Source organism: Cetorhinus maximus, chromosome 3 (assembly GCF_964194155.1).
Source record: "Cetorhinus maximus chromosome 3, sCetMax3.hap1.1, whole genome shotgun sequence".
NCBI classification, from domain to species: domain Eukaryota; kingdom Metazoa; phylum Chordata; class Chondrichthyes; order Lamniformes; family Cetorhinidae; genus Cetorhinus; species Cetorhinus maximus.
In genome coordinates this window covers 71,291,097-71,310,007 of record NC_135881.1, presented here as the reverse complement: position 1 = coordinate 71,310,007, position 18,911 = coordinate 71,291,097, and the positions used below count along the sequence as shown (strand labels likewise).

Sequence of the window (18,911 nt, the reverse complement as noted above, 5' to 3'; positions counted from 1 at the left end):
AACCCAAGTGTAGCATCCCTCTGTTTCTACCCAAATTGAGATCAGCTAACTCAAACTTAGATCAGGGATCAAACCCAAACTTTCCAGCCTGCACAGCCTCACTAATGTGATATTGGACTATGTTTACCTGCTGAACCACGAAGACAAGATGTCCCTTGGAGGGTTTACCATATAAAAATGAATCAAGGTTAATTGCTAACTAAACCTGCTTGACTGGTTTACTTCTGGTATACTTTGTCTCAGCCCAGAAGGAAATTTGCATAAACCATTATAGAATTGAAATTGATAAAGCAAGACTGACTTTACAATAAAATGTTCTTCAGTCATTGATCCAAGTAGCCACTATTCATTTGTGAGCTTAGACATCAAGTAATAACAGGCTATTTTACTTCTATTTTGGTATCACAGTTGATTCCAAATCTGTCCTTAAAAGATACCCACACATATATCCCTCCAACAGGGGCTGCTGGCTAGCAATCTGGAGTGGGAACATTGGCTGATTTTACTATCCCAATACCAGGTCCAATGGCGAATAGCACAACCCTTTTGCCACTTTAATAACCTACTCCGATTGTCAGCCAAGTCTGACAGCATCGGTGGAGAAAGAAACAGAATTAACCTTTCAGGTCTGTGACCTGTCGTCAGTTTTCATGAAATGTCACAGACCTGAAACATTAACTCGGTTTCTCCACAGACGCTGCCAGACCTGCTGAGTACTTTCAGCATTTTCTGTTTTTATTTCAGGTTTTCAGCATCTGTAGTATTTTGCTTTATTAAATCAGATTGTCCTTGTCTGTACAGCTTAAAGACTAAATGTTTAACTGCCTGAACCTTCAGGGGAGCCAACATTAACTACTTATTTTGTAATCATTAAGACTCTGTCTAGAATAGTGAGTTACAGTCATATTAATATTGTTGTTAATGCTGTCTGGTTATCCACCAGCAGACATGCAATTGTTATTGGACCCAAGATCGAGAAATTCTACTCACATGCTGCATTTGTCCCAGCTCTCATTTCAGAGTGAACAATCCTCCAAGAAATTTATACACATGGCCAGAATGATTTAAAATGCTCGTTTCCAGTAGAAGAAACTAAGGGGCTATTTGGAATGCATGACTCAGTAGCGGGAATGCCACAAACAAAATCTGACAGTCCTGGACATACTTCCAACATGCTTACTTCCCAAAACTACCAGGGGAACCTACATAAAAGACTTTTTCAGGAATATAAAGTTGAATCAAATCTGGCTGAATCTGGCAGAGTTTGTTGTTGTTGCTATACTTGACCCAGTCTACAATTTAAAAAAATTATTTGGAGATTCTGTTTAAAAAAATTCTGAATCCAGTCCACCTGTACATCTGAGTGTACTAAGGTTTTACGAAAAGATTTTAAATGGATTTTGTGTTGCTTGGATAGTGAGTTCCCAAACTTGGTTGTAGTTTTGGAGAATTAGAGGTCATAAAATTTCCTAGCACTGGTATCACTGCTGTCCTGAGGGAGACAATGAAACAGATGGCTAATGCTCAGTGGTACAAAATAGGATAAATTATTGGCACCCGGTCTGTTCAGACAATTATCTGATAAACCTATGAATCACAGAACTCCAACGTTTAACATATGAATCACAGAACTCCAACATTTAACAATCAAAGTATTTTCTCAAATTTATTAGCAACTACTGTATTAAACAAAAGTAATGAAGCTTCGATGCATTTCCTGACAACTGATTAATTCTATGGCACTTTCCCTTGCAAGCGCTGGAGATGGAACACTTTCCCTTTTACCTCCTCCAATCCCACCAACCAGGGCCCCAAACACTCCTTTCCTGGTGAAACAGCAAATTCCTTGTGCTTCTTCCAATTTAGTTTACTACATTTGCTGGTCATGATGTGGCCTCATCTACATTGGGAGACCAAAGGCAAGCATGTCCCTGAGCTTCCGGTTGTCTGTCATTTTAATTCTCTGCCTCACTCCCACTTTGACATCTTATACTGTTCTAATGAAATTCAACAAAATCTTGAGAAACAGCACTTCATTATTTGATTAGATATTTTATAGCCTTCCTGAAGAGAGGGCTGGTTAGCTCAGTTGGCTAGATGGCCAACGTGTGATTCAAATAATGCCAACATTATTTGAAACCCTGTTCTAGCTGAGGTTGACTTGGAACTTGCCTCCTTGCCTCTCCCTGAGCATGGAAGACAATGGTAAATCACCACCAACAAAAACTGCCAAGAAAATGGTTCAGGATGAAGCATCAGCAGAGAAAGGGCCAAGGACCTGCCCTTGAGAAGAGGTCTTGTGGTACAGTGGGTAATGTCCCTGCCTCAAAACAGAAGCTCTGGATTCAAGTTCAAGTTCCACCTCAGGCCTTGACAGCCAAGACAAGTGTGTTCATAATGTGGACAAACAGCATCAACTTGTAAATCCTTCCCACATATGTAAATAGCAGGTGGTAAGAGCAGTAGAGGTTCCTGGTCAGCCATGTGATGGAAAGAACATTGGAGCCTCTACAACTATCCATAGCTCCAGGCTACAACATGCATGTAAAGTATATGCTGCAACAGCAACTCAGACTTCTTGGGTGGGGCTGGATGGCTGGTATGGATCAGAGTGGTGCCAACAGCATGGGGTTCAATTCCTGTTCCGCCTGAGGTGGATTCAGGACCTGCCTCCTTGCCGACCCATGGTGGGGGTCGTGGCGCTGTAGGTCGGACGGAAGATGACGAAGACGAAGAAGTCATCTTCCTGACTTAACCAAACAATTTCAGATCATAACCAATGCTTCTACTTTTTTCAGGCAATGTCAATGATTCTGCCATTGTCATTTAAAGCTCCTCTAAAAGTATCCTTTGTTCTCAAGAAAGATTATTGACCTAAAACACTAACTCTGTTTCTCCACAGCTGCTGCCTGACCTGCTGAGTATTTCCAGAATTTTCTGATTTTATCTTGTATCTTTTGTTTCTTTCCTTTTCCCATTACCAGCCCCTTTGCCTTGCACCATCATCCCTTCTGGCATTTAATCACTCCTGCCTCCCACCCCATCACATACCTTCCCATTTATTATTTTGTCACCTTCACACCACGAACCACCCCCAACCCTCACTTACCTGCCTCTGTACTTGTTAAACTACTAACATTACATCATTAATATTTTTCTGTTTTGATGAAATTGGCTTGAAACATTAACTATATTTCCCTCCTTCAGATGCTGTTTGACCAATTGAATATTTCCAGCATTTCAGTTTTTACTTGCGTTTTCCAGTATTCACAGTATTTTTGTTTTTTTAATAAAAGCTTTTTTGTTCCCTTCAGTGGGCAGTAAAAATATATTAAAATATTTTGCTCACTAAATCAGTTTGGAATTTGAATTCTGCAAATTTTGAAAAGGCTGTTGGATTGTTGTAAAAACCCAACTAGTCTTTTAGCAAAGAAAACTTGCAATACCGGATAAATGTGATTGATTCTTAACTGTCCTTGCTCTAGCAAATGATTCAGTTGCATCAAACCATTAAAACCGCTGTGGTGGCACCTTCTCAATGCAACGAAAAAATGAGAAATAAATGCCAGCCAGTGGTGCCCACATCCTGAGAATTAATTTAAAGAAAATCACTGAGGAACTTTCAAAGTTTCAATGAACAAGCAATATATAGAGTAGATATTTTTAAGAGTTAAAAAAGAACTTTCTTGTCTGTATTGCTAAGATTGTGGTTGTATTTATGTAACTGGGACAGGGAAATGCCCCATCTTACTGTAGGAAACATTTTACATAAATTACCTTTGACTCACTTTTTAAAAAAATATATATTTTAGAAGACCAGAAGCACTAGATAATGTATACTTATTACATTTAGGAGTTAATAGCAATGTAATGAATACTTTTAATAATGATTGATTTGTCCTGAACTTAATTATATTCAATATTTAAAAATTAGATTGGCACTGACCCCATTAATTTTATATTCACTGGACTCAATTTTCATCACTTCAATTCTACTAAGAATGCCTAAAGTAGGAATGCTAAGCGCGAGAAAAATAGTACTCCTGCAAGTACTCATACCCAAACACTGCAACAACTACAACACTGGTAATATGCAATTCAATAAAGTATAATTCAAATTAATGGTAACATGATCACTACTATTCATATGGAATATTTTGGAGTGATTCATTGCTATTGCTAACCCAAAGAAAGAAAAGAAAGGCTGTCTTAATTCTTGCTAAATAGCAGAAGGGCAGAATTAGAATTTAGTAGATAACAATAAAAACAAATTGCACAATCCAAAAGACAGTCTGCAAGACCTTCTACAAGTCTACTAATTGCTTTGTTTTTTAACATGTTTGGTCAGCATTTGGCTGATGGTTGATTCATCCAATCAATTTTTAAATATATCATTTTGCTGCGATTCCACCTTCACCTTATTGTTTACATTTGCTATTAGCACACATGTTATTCTGTGAATCTGCTTTTTCTTTAGGAAAAATAGTTAAAAGTCAAACAAAAGATAGCATGTCAATCCCTTTATCATACAAAGCTAGGTGGAAATCTAAATTGTGAGGGGCACAGAAAGAGGCTGGAAAGAGATATATAGAAGTGTGAGTGAGTGGACAACAAGGTGGCAGATGGAGCATAATATGGGGAAGTGTGAGGATATTCACTTTGGTCGTAAGAAAAGCAGAATATTTTTTTAAAAGGTGTGAAACTTGTAAATGTTGATGTTCAGAGAGACTTGGATTTACTTGTACAAGGAACACAAGAAGTTGGCATGCAAGTACAGCAAGCAATTAGGAAGGCAAATGGCATGTTGATCTTCATTGCAAGAGAATTGGAGTACAGGAATAATAAAGTCCTGCTACAATTGTACAGGGCTTTGATGAGACCACACCTGCAGTGTGTGCAATTTTGGTCTCCATACTTAAGGAAGATGATATTTGCATTGGAAGCAGTATGGCAAAGATTCACGAGATTGGTTCCTGGATGAGGGGGCTGTCCTAATGATGAGAGGCTGAGTAAATTGGGTCTATATTCTCTCATTTTGCTAAACACCAGAGATGATCTCATTGAAACATATGATATTCTGAAGGGGCTTGACAGGATAGACTGAGAAGTTAGTTCTGCTGGTTGGGGAATCTAGAATATGGGGGCACGATCTCAGGATAAAGGGTTGATCATTTAGGACTGAGAGGAGGAGAAATTTCTTCACTCAAATGGTTGTGAATCTTTGGAATTTCCTAACCTACAGGGTTGTGGATACTCCATTGTTATCTATATTTAAGACTGGGATAGACAGATTATTGGTCCCTTAGGTAATCAAGGGATAATGGGGGGCAGTGGGAAAATAGGGTTGAAACCCAAGATCAGCCATGATCGTATTGAATGGCAGTGTAGGCTTGATGGGCCAAATAGTCCACTCCTACTTCTTGTGTTTTTATTGTAAAATTAGACTACCTTTCTGAAGGCATGACTTTGAACCCAGCTTCAACTGATATTTGAAATTCAGCTGATTTTAATGGGTAAGTATTACCAAATCTCTGATGGGATTCAAGGTGAAACTTCTTACAGCAAGGGGAAGTTCTATCTTTTTGTGAGTCCATGTGTGGAAGGATTGGGGGTGAAGAGACAGTGCTGTTAGGATCAGTCCTGAATGTGAAGATGATCTTCTATAACATTGATAATGGTCAGGTATTAAGGGGAGTTTAAGGCTGAGCAGGGGCCAGGAAGGGAATGGGGGTGGGCATGGACTTCCCCTGGATTTATCCTACCGCTTGCCATTTTCCAGAGGAGGAATAGGAAGGCTGCAGGGCTACCCACCCGCAAGCAGCGACGGATAACCAATTCAACTAAATAATGGCCACTTAAGATCAATTTTTGGAGATCGACTGGGATTTTCCAGTCAGCCTCAGGGTTCCCAGATGTGGCGAGGAACAGTTTAGCTGCCTGGTGGTGGCCTCCTGATGGCAGGCTTGAGGGCAAGCATTTTAGACAGTATTAGAGGCCCTCCCTAGCTGACTGGGTACAGCAGCAGCTGCAGGTCACCCTGTGGAAGGGCACTCCTCCACCACTCTCCACCCCATCCTCACAGGGATGGCTGTCTGCTTTAAATTTCCTTTAAACTTAAAAAAGTTGGAGAGAGGATGTCTCCATTTTGCCAAGGCATGTGACTCCTGTTTTCAAGCTAGAAGGCCCTCTATTGGCCACGCAGATTCAGGAGTCTGTCCACCATCCTTGGATGGCAAGCCCACCCTCTGGCCACTAATTGGCCATGCTGGGGAAAATCACAGGGAGTGACTGTTTCCACACAGTGCGACCATCTGACCCCCATTGAGCCTGACAGCGGGATTTATAGGCCTGCAGGGAAAATCCTACCTCAAGTGTAAGGCGCAACCATTTGATACTTACAGATTAAGGAAGATCAAGAAGTCACATAGAAATCTAAAAGGAAAAGAGGGACAAAGGAATTTCTAAAGAAATTACAAAATGAATATCATAAAACCCAGAATCTAATAACATAGAACCAAACATCATAGGACTGAGTTTAGAGAAAGTCCAGAGAAACTTGAATTATTCACTTTGAGCAGAGGATTTTGAGAGGGCACTTTGGTAGAAGCGTATATGGGAGCATTTCCTGGCAGTGTGAATCTGGACACATGGCCTAATATAACTACAGATTGAGAAACATTGAAGGATAATCTCACATTTTCACTTGACACCAAATGAAATGTAAAACATGAATTTAGCACCATGTCAAATCTGATTTTCAAAGTATTTAGAAGGACTAGCTGTACACTTTGTAAAACCCAACTAATCTCAATTTAACCATTTAGAATGTAGGGATTCTCCCCATTTGGGGAACTCTTGCACAGGATGGCCTGCGATCAGAGTTGTGACCCTCTGATATCTAAGGGTCCAGAGTGGGGTGAAGGAATTAGAGGAGGCCCCGGTCTGCTACTGGGAGGCTGCCTCCAGGTGCCTGCCAGGCTTCGACCGCAGTGGAGGGTCAATACACCCCCGGTAAGATCCTGGCTGGGTTGGACAGGTTATGCTGGTATCACCCAGCCTTTGACAAGATCACTTGGAGGTGGGAAGGCGTCAGGTAGAAGACACACACATTTCAAAAATTCCCTGCCCTCACATCTCAGCAGGGCTGATAATACAATTGCAAAACAATATGATATAGATGAATTGTGACAACTGGATGACGAGTTCGGGGAATGAGAAGAGAATGTAGGCTCTGTGCTAATAACCGAAAAATGGCTTTCCACATCTGCATCTTGTGATTTTCTAACTTTAGGACCTGTATTTTTATTTTAGTGCATGTTTCAAATTAAAACTAACTCTGGCATGCTAAAACCTAAAAGAAATACATTACTTTGTATTAATACCGAAGATACTACATCATAACACACAATTTATAATTTATTAAATTTACCTTTGCTGAGCTGCACAGGCATGCTTTCAGATTTCATCATTCGCTGTTGCTGATGTTGTTGGGTGTGTTCAACCATGGCTTTGTGGGAGGATGGGTGGGGTGCAGGATTGCTGCTGTAGTTTGTTCCAATATTTTGAAAACCGCTGGTACCACCAACTAAGATAGCTGGATTTATCAGTTTCCTTCCAAGGTTCATTAAGCTATTGGACACTTTATTGATGTTGAGGGGAGCAACCTTTGGCCCAGCACTGAAAAATGATCAAATGTTTAAGAATTTTTAAAATATACATGTAACGTATATCTATATACCTTATCGCCAACAACAATCAATTTGAAAATTACATGTCTGTGAATGAAGGATATAAATTAACAACGTTCACAACATGCAAAGAAAAAACTACTCTTTGAACAAAAGCACTTCCCTAAAACATGGGACAAATTTAAGGTGATTATACAAAGAATTAATCATTAGATTGGGAACAATTTCTTTGTTTGGTGGTCAGTTAAAGTGTGGAATTCTGCCACAAACCATTGAAGTGGAGCCCATATAATCCCTTAAAAGGGAATAAGGTGGTAATTTAGGAAAGGTATATTCAAATTAGAAAAGGGTAAGTAAAGATTGATTGATTGGGTGGGAAATAAAGTAACACTTAAGTTAAATAAAGGGAATGGATAAATGGATATGGGGAGACAGTGGTGCAGTGGTGATGTCGCTTGACTAGTAATCCAGAGGCCCAGGCTAATGCTCTCAAGATAGGGGTCAAATCCCACAACAGCAGCTGGTAGAATTTAAATTCACTTAATAAAATTTGGAACTGAGAGCTAGTCTTATTGATTATCATAAAAACTCATCTGGTTCAGTAATGGCCATTAGGGAAGGAAATCTACCATCCTTACCTGGTCTGGCCTACGTGTGACTCCAGATCCACAGTAATGTGGTTAGCTTTAGCAAGCCTTTGAGTTCAAGATGAGGTGATTAGAGATGGGCAACAAATGCTGGTCTTGCTAGCGATGCCCACATCCCATGAAAGATTTTTTTAAAAATCGAAGAAAAGAATGACAGAGCAAGGTACCGTCAAACTCATTTATCCACTATTTTAATGGAAATTTTAATCCATTTAAAATAAATTGGTTAACACGTCTTCAGATAGCAGAGAGGAATTTGATAGAAATGTATCAAACATGATGTAATATGATACTGAACTCAAATGTTCAGAATGTATTTGGGACAAGTTTTTAGAACAATACATTCTGGAACCAACCAGGGAGCAGACAATTTTCAACCTGGTAATGTGTATGATACGGGATGAATTAGAGAACTTACAGTAAAAGATCCTCTAGGCAAGAGTGATCACAACACGGAGAATTTCACATTCAGTTTCAGGGTAAGAAATTGGGTCTGAAACTATTGTCTTGAATTTAAATAAAAGCAATTATAAAGGTACAAAGATAGTTGGCTGAAGTGGAATTAAGTTAAAAGGTAACAGTAGAGAAGCAGCGGCATCATTTAAGGAGATATTTCATAACACTCAACAAAGATAAATTCCATTGAGAAAGACTATGAGAAGGATGCACCATCCGTGGCTAACTAAGGAAGTTAAGGATGGTTTCAAATTGAAAGAAAAGGCTGACAATTCTGTGAGGATTGGTGGTAGGCCAGAAAATTCAGAAAATTTAGAGACAAGCAAAGGATGACAAAAGGGACAAATTAGAGTATGAGAGTAAACTAGCAAGAAATAGAAAAACAGACAGTACAAGCTTCTACAAGTATACAAAAAGAAAAAGAGTAGTCCTTTAGAGGATGGGACTGGCGAATTAATAATGCGAAACAAGGATATGGAACAGACTTTGAGCAAGTATCTTGCATCTGTCTTCACAATCGAAGACACAAAAAGCATGGCAAAAATAATAGAAAATCAAGAGGCAAAAGGGAGGGAGGAACCTAAACAAATCACTATTACGAGAGAAAAAGTACAAGGAGAACTAATGGCTGACAAATCCCCTGAACCTGGTGGCCTGCATCCTTGGTTCCCAAATGAAGTAGCTCCAGAGATAGTAGATGCATTGGTTGTAATCTTCCAAAGTCCCCTAGATTCTAAAAAGGTTCCAGTGGATTGGAAAACCCCAAATGTAAAACTTCCATTCAAGAAAAGAGGGAGACAGAAAGCAGGAAAATATATTTGTCATTGGGAAAATGCTAGAATCCATTATTAAGGAGCTGGTAGCAGAACGTTTAGAAAATCATAATATAATCAAGTGACAAGTAGAGTCAACATGGTTTTGTGAAAGGGAAATGATGTTTGACAAATTGATTAGAGTTCTTTGAGGGTAGATAAAGGGTACCTAGTAGACGTGGTGTATTTGGATTTCTAAAAAGTATTTGATAATGTGACACAGAAAAGGTTACTACATAAAATAAAGCTCATGGTATTGGGGATATTAGCAAGGATTGAAGATTGGTTAATTGATAGGAAACAGTCACAATAAATAGGTAATTTTCAAGTTGGCAAACTGTAACTAGTGGAAGCAGTGCTGGGGCCTTAACTATTTACAATCTATATTAATGACTTGGATGAAGGGACCAAGCGTATTAAAGCCAAACGTGCTGATACATGCGAAAACAAATCACAGGAGGATACAAGGAGTCTGCAAAGTGATATAGATAAGTTAAGTGAGTGGGCAAATGGAGTATAATGTGGGAAAACATGAGGTTGGCTATTTTGGCAGGAAGAGTAAAAAAGCAGTAGATTATTTAAATAGAGAGAGACTGCAGAATGCTGCATACAGAAGGATCTGGGTGTCCCTGCACATGAATCACAAAACGTTAACATGCAGGCACAGCAAGTAATTAGGAAGACAAATGGAATGTTGGCCTCTATTGTAAAGGGGATGGAATATAAAAAAAGGAAGGCTCGCTATAGCTGTACAGGGCATTGGTGAGACTGCACCGAGAGTACTGAATCACAGAAGTGTCACAGCACAGAAGGAGGCCATTTGGTCCATCATGTTTGCGCAGGCTCTTCGAATGAGTAATACATCTAGTGTCATTGTCCCCGCAACCCTGCACATTCTTCCCTTTCAGGTAATACTGTGTACAGTTTTGATATTCTTGCTTAAGGAGGGCCACTTGCATTGGAAGCAGTTCAGAGGAGTTTCACTGGGCTGATTCCTGAGATGATTCATAAGATTGTCTTATGAGGAAAGGTTCTGCAGATCAGGCCTGTACTCATTGGAGTTTAGAAGGAGTGGTGATCTTACTGAAACATGAGGTGGAATTTTACAGCCCTGTCGTGGCGGGTGCAGGGCCGTAAAATGCGGCGAGCCGTTCAAAAGTCCATTGGCTTCGGTAGGACCGTAAATTCTCACTGGCGTAAAATTCCGCCCATATGAGATTCTGAGAGGGCTTGACAAGGTGGATGCTGAGGGGATGTTTCCCTTGTATGGGCATCTAGAACTAGGGGGTACAGTTTCAAAATAAGGGGCCCCTCATTTAAGACAAAGATGAGGAGGAATTTCTTCTCTCAGAGAGTTGTTAATCTTTGGTATTCCCTTCCACAGAGTTCAGATGAGGTTGAGTCACAAGATTGGCTAAAAATAGGAAGCAGAGAGTAATGGTCAATGGATATTTTTTGGGCTGGACGAAGATAGTGGAGTTCCCCAGGGGTCGCTACTGGGACCCTTGCTTTTCTGATATATATTAATGATCCAGATCTGGGTGTGCAGGGGACAATTTCAAAGTTTGCGGATGATACAAAGCTTGGGAGTGTTGTGAACTGCGAGGAGGATGGTGTGGAACTTCAAGAGGACATAGGGAAATTGGTGGAGTGGGCAGATAGGTTGCAGATGAAGTTCAACGTGGAGAAATGTGAGGTGATGCATTTTGGTAGGAAGAACGTGGACTGACAATGTAAAATAAGGGGTGAAATTTTGAAGGGAGTGCAGGAACAGAAAGCCTTGGGCGTATATATGCATAGATCATTGAAGGTGCCAGGACAGGTGGAGAGAGCAGTTAATAAAGCATATAGTTTCCTGGGCTTTATTAATAGGGGCATAGGAGTACAAGAGCAAGGAGGTTATGCTGAATTTATATAAGACACTTGTTAGACCTCAGCTGGAACATTGTGTACAGTTCTGGGCGCCACATTAAAGGAAGGATGTGAACACATTGAAGAGAGTGCAGAAGAGGTTTACAAGAATGGTTCCAGGGATGAGAAACTTCAGGTAGGAGGGTAGATTAGAGAGATTGGCACTGTTCTCCTTGGAGAGAAGAAGGCTGAGAGGAGATTTGATAGAGATGTTCAAAATCATGAGGGGGTTTGTCAGAGTAGATAGTGAGAAGCTGTTCCCATTTGTAAAAGGATCAAGAACGAGAGAGCACAGATTTAAAGTGATGTGCAAAAGAAGTGTGAAGTGAAAAAAAGCTTTTTCACACAATGAGTGGTTCGGGTCTGGAATACACTGCCTGGAAGTGTGGTCGAGGCATTCAAGATGACATTAGATGATTATTTGAATAGAAACAATGTGCAAGGGTACGGGGAAAAGGCAAGGCAATGGCACTAGGTCATAATGCTCATTTGGAGAGCCAGTGCAGACATGGGCTGAATGGCCTCCTTCTGTGCCTTTAAGATTCTGTGACTAACCATATTCAAGGTTGCATTATACACATTTTTGATCTACAAGACTATGAGGGGCAAGCAGACAAGTGGAGTTAAGGCCACTTGCTGCTCCTATTTCTTATGTTCAGGAAGCTTTCTGTGAAAATGGACCCAGCTGCTTGCTTCTCAGATTAAAGATATATTCTTTGTAGAGATACCTACAGGCTTTAACAGGAACCCTAAACACTACTCAGACAAAAGCTTTTTTCACATTGACGTAGGCAATAATGGCTCATTGTTTTTGGACTGTTTGGCTGCCACCTGCTGTCATGGAAATACCTGTTACCGTTAGCAATTGTTGGCAGCAGGTTAATACTTCTCAGACTGCTGCAGTCTAGTTCAGATCACTTTGCCTTTGTAAAATAGCTGGAATTTTAAGCTCTCGTATGGAGTCAGGATTGTGTTGGGACCTAAAATTGGGTGCCATGCCAGTCACCTACCCACCCCCATGTGTATTGTACCCACAGCAGAGGAGGTGCCATGTGGCCTACTCACCCATGGGTCAAATGAGGCCTTATGTGGCGAATTAAATCCCACCACGACTGGGATTTTTCCTGCCCAGGCCATGTCTCCAGGCCGTTCAACAAGATCTGTCGGGTTGGGGATGGGGGCTGTCTCCTGGTCGGGCACAACTGTGCCCATTGGATGCCCCTCCCAGGTCTGAACTTCCCCCCTGCGCCTTCCCATCCTCCAACCTGTCACCCACTGCTCCCCACTCCCCTCGCCAGGGCCTGCCAGCCAGGTCCCAGCAAAACCCTGGACTTGCCTCACAATCTGGACACCATCGCTGAAAACCTTCCTTGGGGACTGTTGCAGTCCCAGCAATGGCCACTGCACCTGGTGGCGCTGTTGGGACAAGAGCTACCAGTTCTGAGGCGAGACTTCCTCTTTGAAGGGGTCAAAAGTCCCACCTCAAGTTAATTAAACACCGAAGACCATTAAATGCTTACGGTTGAAGCTGGACAAGCCTAAGCAGATTCACTTCCAGCAACCCAATCCCCAGCATTAAATTCAGCCCCACATTTGAGGATGCCTTTGCGCTGCTCTTGATGAACAGTTTCATCAGTCTTTGCTTTCGCAATTAACTGGTGTAGCTGACTGATAGTGTTTTCAATAGTTTCGCTCTAGTTGGTTACAGAATTGGTAAACAGGTTCCATTGGTGGATGTAATGGGCCACTTGAGGGCTGGGCACCTCCTTTCAACAGATGCTTCACTATTTCATTTATGTTTTGGTGTTGTGTTCTGTCTCTTTTGACAGTCATCTTAGGTAGGCCTTCTTTTCTCTCTTGGTGGATGTCTTATTCTGTTGTCTTAGCTCTCAGAGCTGTGGAATCTTGTAGAGCTTTACCTTCCTACAGTGCTCAGCCAGGTCAAGCATCTTATTAGCGATCCATTTGGAGCACCTCTAGTATCCACCTCCCACAACATCCTTAAGAATCATAGAATAGTCAGCATTCACTATTTGGCTCATCAAGTTTGAACTGGATCATAGACATTTCAATCCTGTCCCATGGATTCTGCCAGCATCTGAAAGTGATTGGGCAGTTCAAGTTTGAAATTATATTTCAAAGACCCACACTTCTTGACATCAAACTGTTCAATGGCTGAGCCTTGGAGATCAAAAGTGTTTCTCAATTTCAGAAACTACAAAACTTTGTTCCCATTTGCCCCACTTAGCACTTTGGAAGACCCAGAAAATATCAATTGCACACACAGCAATGAATGTTTGCAGTAATGCGATCTATTTCCTTTTTTTTTTAAACCAAGCTACCTGTGGTAGTTCTGCTATTATTCTACCTTCTGTATTGTCTTCTCTGGGAAAAAAGGTTCCCTGTATATTAAGCTGTGGTATGGGGAGCACTGATTTAGCAAGCCATTCATCATTATAATTTAGTTGTCCATAGTTATGTTTCAATAAGCTTAGCCAACTTCGATCTGGTGATTTCTCCTTCAGTTTTAAGTCTTCCAATAGGAAGAGTAGGTTCTGCTGGGGTAGTAATGTGATTGCTGCCTGGAGACATATATCGAATCATCTCTATCACTGGAGTCTGCCAAAATTTATTGGAACATAGGTTATTACAGATAAATACCCATATTTATGAAAAAATAAACTTTAAGGTGGTGTTCATTTATTGGTTTTCAAGTGATGAGCTCTTTGGACCTAAGGTAATCCATAGCAGGAGCTACACCTCGGAGATGTTATTCTTCGTGGCTGTCTGAGTGAGCACAATATATCCAACCACAGCTGTTGACTTCTGCTCTGTTCACTTAATTTCAGTAAGGCCTGCCACACTGACTTTGAGATATATCAATTTCCATAACAAAGGGGTAATTGAACCTGCATAACAAAGCATCAGAGTTTAAACAACATGATAAAATGGATCTGGAACCGGCCTAGGCAATGATAATGGGCAGAATTTTCTGCTTGACATGCGGGGTACGGGCCCCGCACGCTAGTGCGTAAAATGACAGCGCGGTGACGTCGGGCGAGCGTCCCGATGTCACCGTGTGCCATCACGATATTTTGCTGGGCGGGCACGCGATGAAGTTCAACATGCACCCGCATTAATTAACGGGCTAGTTAAGGCCCTTAAATCGGCAATCGATGCCGAATTTCAGGTGCCCGTGCGATCTTCGGGTTGGCACATGGGCGCAACGGGCAGGCGGGTAAGAGGTTTTTTAATAAAACTCATCCATGGGCGGGATAACAGGGTTCAGTGGGGTTGTCAATCTGGTCTGTGAGTATATATTGCAGAAAGTTTTTTAAACTTGCCTGTGTGTTCTGTAGCAGTTCAAAACGAATTCCAGCAGCTTTCTGCGTACTTTTAACCTTCAGGTCAGCGCTCTGCAGTCAGTAATCTTTATCAGGCCTGCACCTTTCCGGAGGCCTCCTGTTAGCCTGGGTATGGGTTCTGACATGTCCACTGGAGGTAGTTCCTCTGAGGAGGAAGGGAGGGCTAGAATAAGGAGGAGGCCAGGAGTGCACAATCAGCCTCCAGTGGAGCCACCTTTGGGAGTACAGGCACAGGCAGAGCCAAGAGGTAGCCCAAGGTGGAAGGGGCCGCAGAAGACGCCATTATCCTGCTGTCAGGGTATACAGGCGGCGAAGCATTTATGACTGAGGTGCAATGCTGAAGGAGGCTCCAACTGTCAAGGGAGACAGTACACTACATCTGTCAGATGATTGGTCCTGAGATCTCCCCTAACTGTGTGGTGGACACCCCATGCCAGCGGCTCTGAAGGTCACAGTTGCTTTCAACGTCTATGCCTCTGACTCCTTCCAGGGCTTGGTGGGTGATCTTTGCGGTGTCTCCCAATCAGCTGTCTACACTTGTGTCAAGCAGGTCACAGGCGCTCTGTTCAGGAGTGCATTGACCTTCATCCACTTCCGCTGGGACCAGGCAAGCCAGACACAGCGAGCCAGAGGCTTCGTGGCTTCCCCTGCGTCCATGATGCAATAGGCTGCACACATGTGGCCATCAAGGCGCCAGCAGGTGAGCCCAATGCCTCCATCAACAGGAAGGGCTTCCACTCCATGAACATGCAGATAGTGTGTGATCACAGGATGCTGATTCTACAAGTCTGTGCAAGGCACCCAGAAAGCTCCCACGACGCCTACATCCTCAGACACTCCCAGGTGCCGGGGCTCTTCAGTGCTCCGGCCCAGTTTGATGGCTGGCTGCTGGGTGACAAGGGCTATCCCCTCAGAAGGTGGCTCATGGCGCATCTCTGCCATCCAAGAACAGAAGCTGAGCAGCGCTACAATAAGAGCCAGGCCTCCACAAGGGCTGTGGTGGAGAGAGCCATCGGCCTTCTCAAGATGTGCTTCCGATGCCTGGACCGCTCAGGGGGCGCACTTCAGTACCCCCCAGATCCTGTCTCGGTGATAGTGGTTGCATGCTGCGCTCTCCACAATCTTGCGCTGAAAAGGGGGCTCGCAGTTGACGATGAAGATGTTGACGCAGTGGATGCGGCTGCACACGATGAGTCCAGCACTGATTCTGAGGATGAGGAAGCACAGGGGAATGATGAGGGGCTAAACGCTGACCTGGGACTACACCAAGGAGGCAGGGACACCCGGGAGACTTTAATCCAACGAACCTTCAGCTAGCTCCACAAAAATGGATCAGGAGGGCCAGTCTTGCCTGGCGCTTCCATACTTGGCACTTAAGTGCTACATCTGCCACTTCATCAGCTGCAACTAAGGGCTTTGGATATAAACCTCAACGTCCACTCAAACACTCATGACATGTATGCCAAACATATAAATGCAGAACGAAGGAGCCACCCTCAGCTATTGTAATACATCTGGTTTTAATTTTCACCATCATAAGGTCACACAAGATCAAACCAAAACGTTTTCCAAGCATAAACAAATAATAATTCCCTAATCTCGGGCCAACACAAAAGCACCAGTAAGAAACCCATGGTGTGTCTAAGGTGCCTTATGCTTACGTTTACGGGTGCTACATCTTGGTGCCACCCCATTGCTCGGAGTGGCATCTGAGACAGCCTGCTGACTCTGCTGGCCTCAATGACCTTGGCAGCCGTCCTCTGGCCCATGGAGCTGCCAGTTCCACAGCTGGCATGTCCCCAGTCGTCGCAGCCTCACCCGATGAAGCGGTCACTGGGAGAGGGGAGTAGCTGTTGCCTTCATCCGGAGCGCCATGAGAGGAGCCCGCAGGGACGACAGGCAGCTGTTCCGCCGGCGTGAGGTCGTCCCAGACCTCCCTGCTCACCGTCGATGGATGAGCAATGAGCTGGGAAGCTTGAAGCCCACACCATCTCCCACATTGGCAGTGACCAGCTGTGGCCACTGGTGCTGTGAGGGCTTGCAGGTCCGAGCGTAACCCCTGGAGAACCTGCTTGTTCTCCTGAAAGCCCCTCTCCGCATGAAAGAAGCATGATGCTCTGCCATGAGGCTCATTGCATCACTGATGCTCCATGTGGACTCCTCCACCATGGACACTAAGCGAAGCATAGTCTCATGCAACACTCCCAGATGCTCCCGCACACCCAGCCGCATTTCCTGCAGCTGCTGCGTCGCAGACAACGCCAGAGGCACATCATCACACACCGACTCAGCATGTGCCTGGTCCCCTGCAGTCCTCCGACTGCCGGCGCCATCGACACGCTCTGTCTCTGCCAGCTCCTGCAGCGATTGTGAAGTGCCCTCTCCACTGTGCCCCAGGCCACTAGCCGATGTTGCAATGCCCACCGATGTGCTAGTATCTGCGCTGGTGCCTGCCTCGCAGAAATGGTGAGACACAGGTGACAGTTGAGGGCCCTCATGTGTGAGAGAGGGCATCTGCAATCGATCCTGGTGGACAGGCTCTGATGATGCTGAAATGAACAACAAGGACAGTGGATCAGTTAGCGTGCACAGAGTGACACATTTCATCCCTTTCCCCCTGGCTCATTCTGCGCTCAACCTTCCAGAACCTATGGAGACGAATATTGGTGGGGTGGCAAATAGTCAGGAGGAGACCCAAACATGACAGGCGGATACAGATGGGCTGGTCAGATGGCCTAAGGAATGTTATGTGGATAAGTGTGAGGTGATGCACTTGGGCAGGAGAAACAAGGTATGGGAATACACGAAGAATGGTGGGACCGTGGAAAGTAAGAAGGATCAGAGGGGCCTTGCTGGGCCTGTCGATATGCCCGTTAAGGTAGCGGGACAGGTGCATAAGGCGTTTAAGAAGGTAAATGCCTTTACTTGCCTTTATTAGCCGAGGAATAGAATATAGGAACAGGGAGGTCATGTTGCAAGTGCAGAAAACACTACCTAGGCCACAGCTATAGTTCTGCGTGCAGTTGTGATATGCGTTTCACAGAAGGGATGTGATTGGAATGGAGAGAGTGCAGAGGTCATTCACCAGGATGCCGGCTGGGCTGGAGACTTTGAGTTATGAGGAGACATAGCATAGACTGGGGTTATTTCCCCTGGAGCAGAGGAGATTGAGGGGTGACATTATTGAGCTTTATAACATTATGAGGGTCAGAGATAGGGTCGACAGAAAGGAACTTTTCCCCTTGGCAGAGGGATGAGTAACCTGGTGGCATTGATTTAAGGTAAGGGGCATGAGGTTGACAGGTGAGGTGATGATGATCAACTTTTGCACACAGCAATGCGGACGCACTGCCTGAAAGGGTGGTGGACACAGAAATCCTCCTAACATATAATAAGTATTTGGATGTGCAGTTACAATGCCATGGTATACAAGGCCATTGGGATAGTGGTCGGAAATGGGATAAGGTGGCTTTGGAAGGTGCTTGACACGTGTATCTTCGAAGGGCCGAGGGACCTTTGTCTATGATCCACACCTCTGACTCTGTCAGTCTGTGAATGAGCAATGTTGCAATAATAACGATTCAAACAATCATCAGTGCTATGGACGGTGGGAAGACAGAGCGGATGTCAGTGTTGACCTCAAATACCTGGCCGTTCCACCCCAGCCTCACTGACACCAGTGGACCTGGGCGCATGGCGCCTCTCAAGCTCCAGGGCCTCCTGCTCAAAGTGGCTTAAAATCATCAGAGGGGCCTGGCTGCCTCCAGTCCGCGAACGCTCACATGCATTGTGAGCATTTTTCTCCTGAAAAACAGAGAAGACCATTCATTGCGGCTAATCGCACATGGCCTCTGCACGCGTACGCCGCACCCCAGCCACAGTGGCCCATATCAGGCCTCCAGTGCATCCTCTCCACGCTATTGCTGATCAGTCACACCAAGTTAGTACGCCTGCTCCCAACCCCGCGCCCCCCCAATGGCCACCTTGGACACATTCTGCGTCTATCACTTTAGGAAACACACGGTCTTTGCT

General features: G+C 43.7%; 1 protein-coding gene across 8 annotated transcripts in view; it reads right to left on the bottom strand.

The window, feature by feature from the left end:
• tbc1d5 (TBC1 domain family, member 5) overlaps positions 1–18,911 on the bottom strand; it is a 551,970-nt gene that overhangs the window by 94,139 nt on the left and 438,920 nt on the right. For all 8 annotated transcript variants that reach the window (XM_078538526.1, XM_078538531.1, XM_078538533.1 and 5 more), the window contains one exon: positions 7,430–7,677. In XM_078538526.1, coding sequence (XP_078394652.1) covers positions 7,430–7,677 — 248 coding nt within the window. The remainder of the gene's footprint in view (positions 1–7,429; positions 7,678–18,911) is intronic.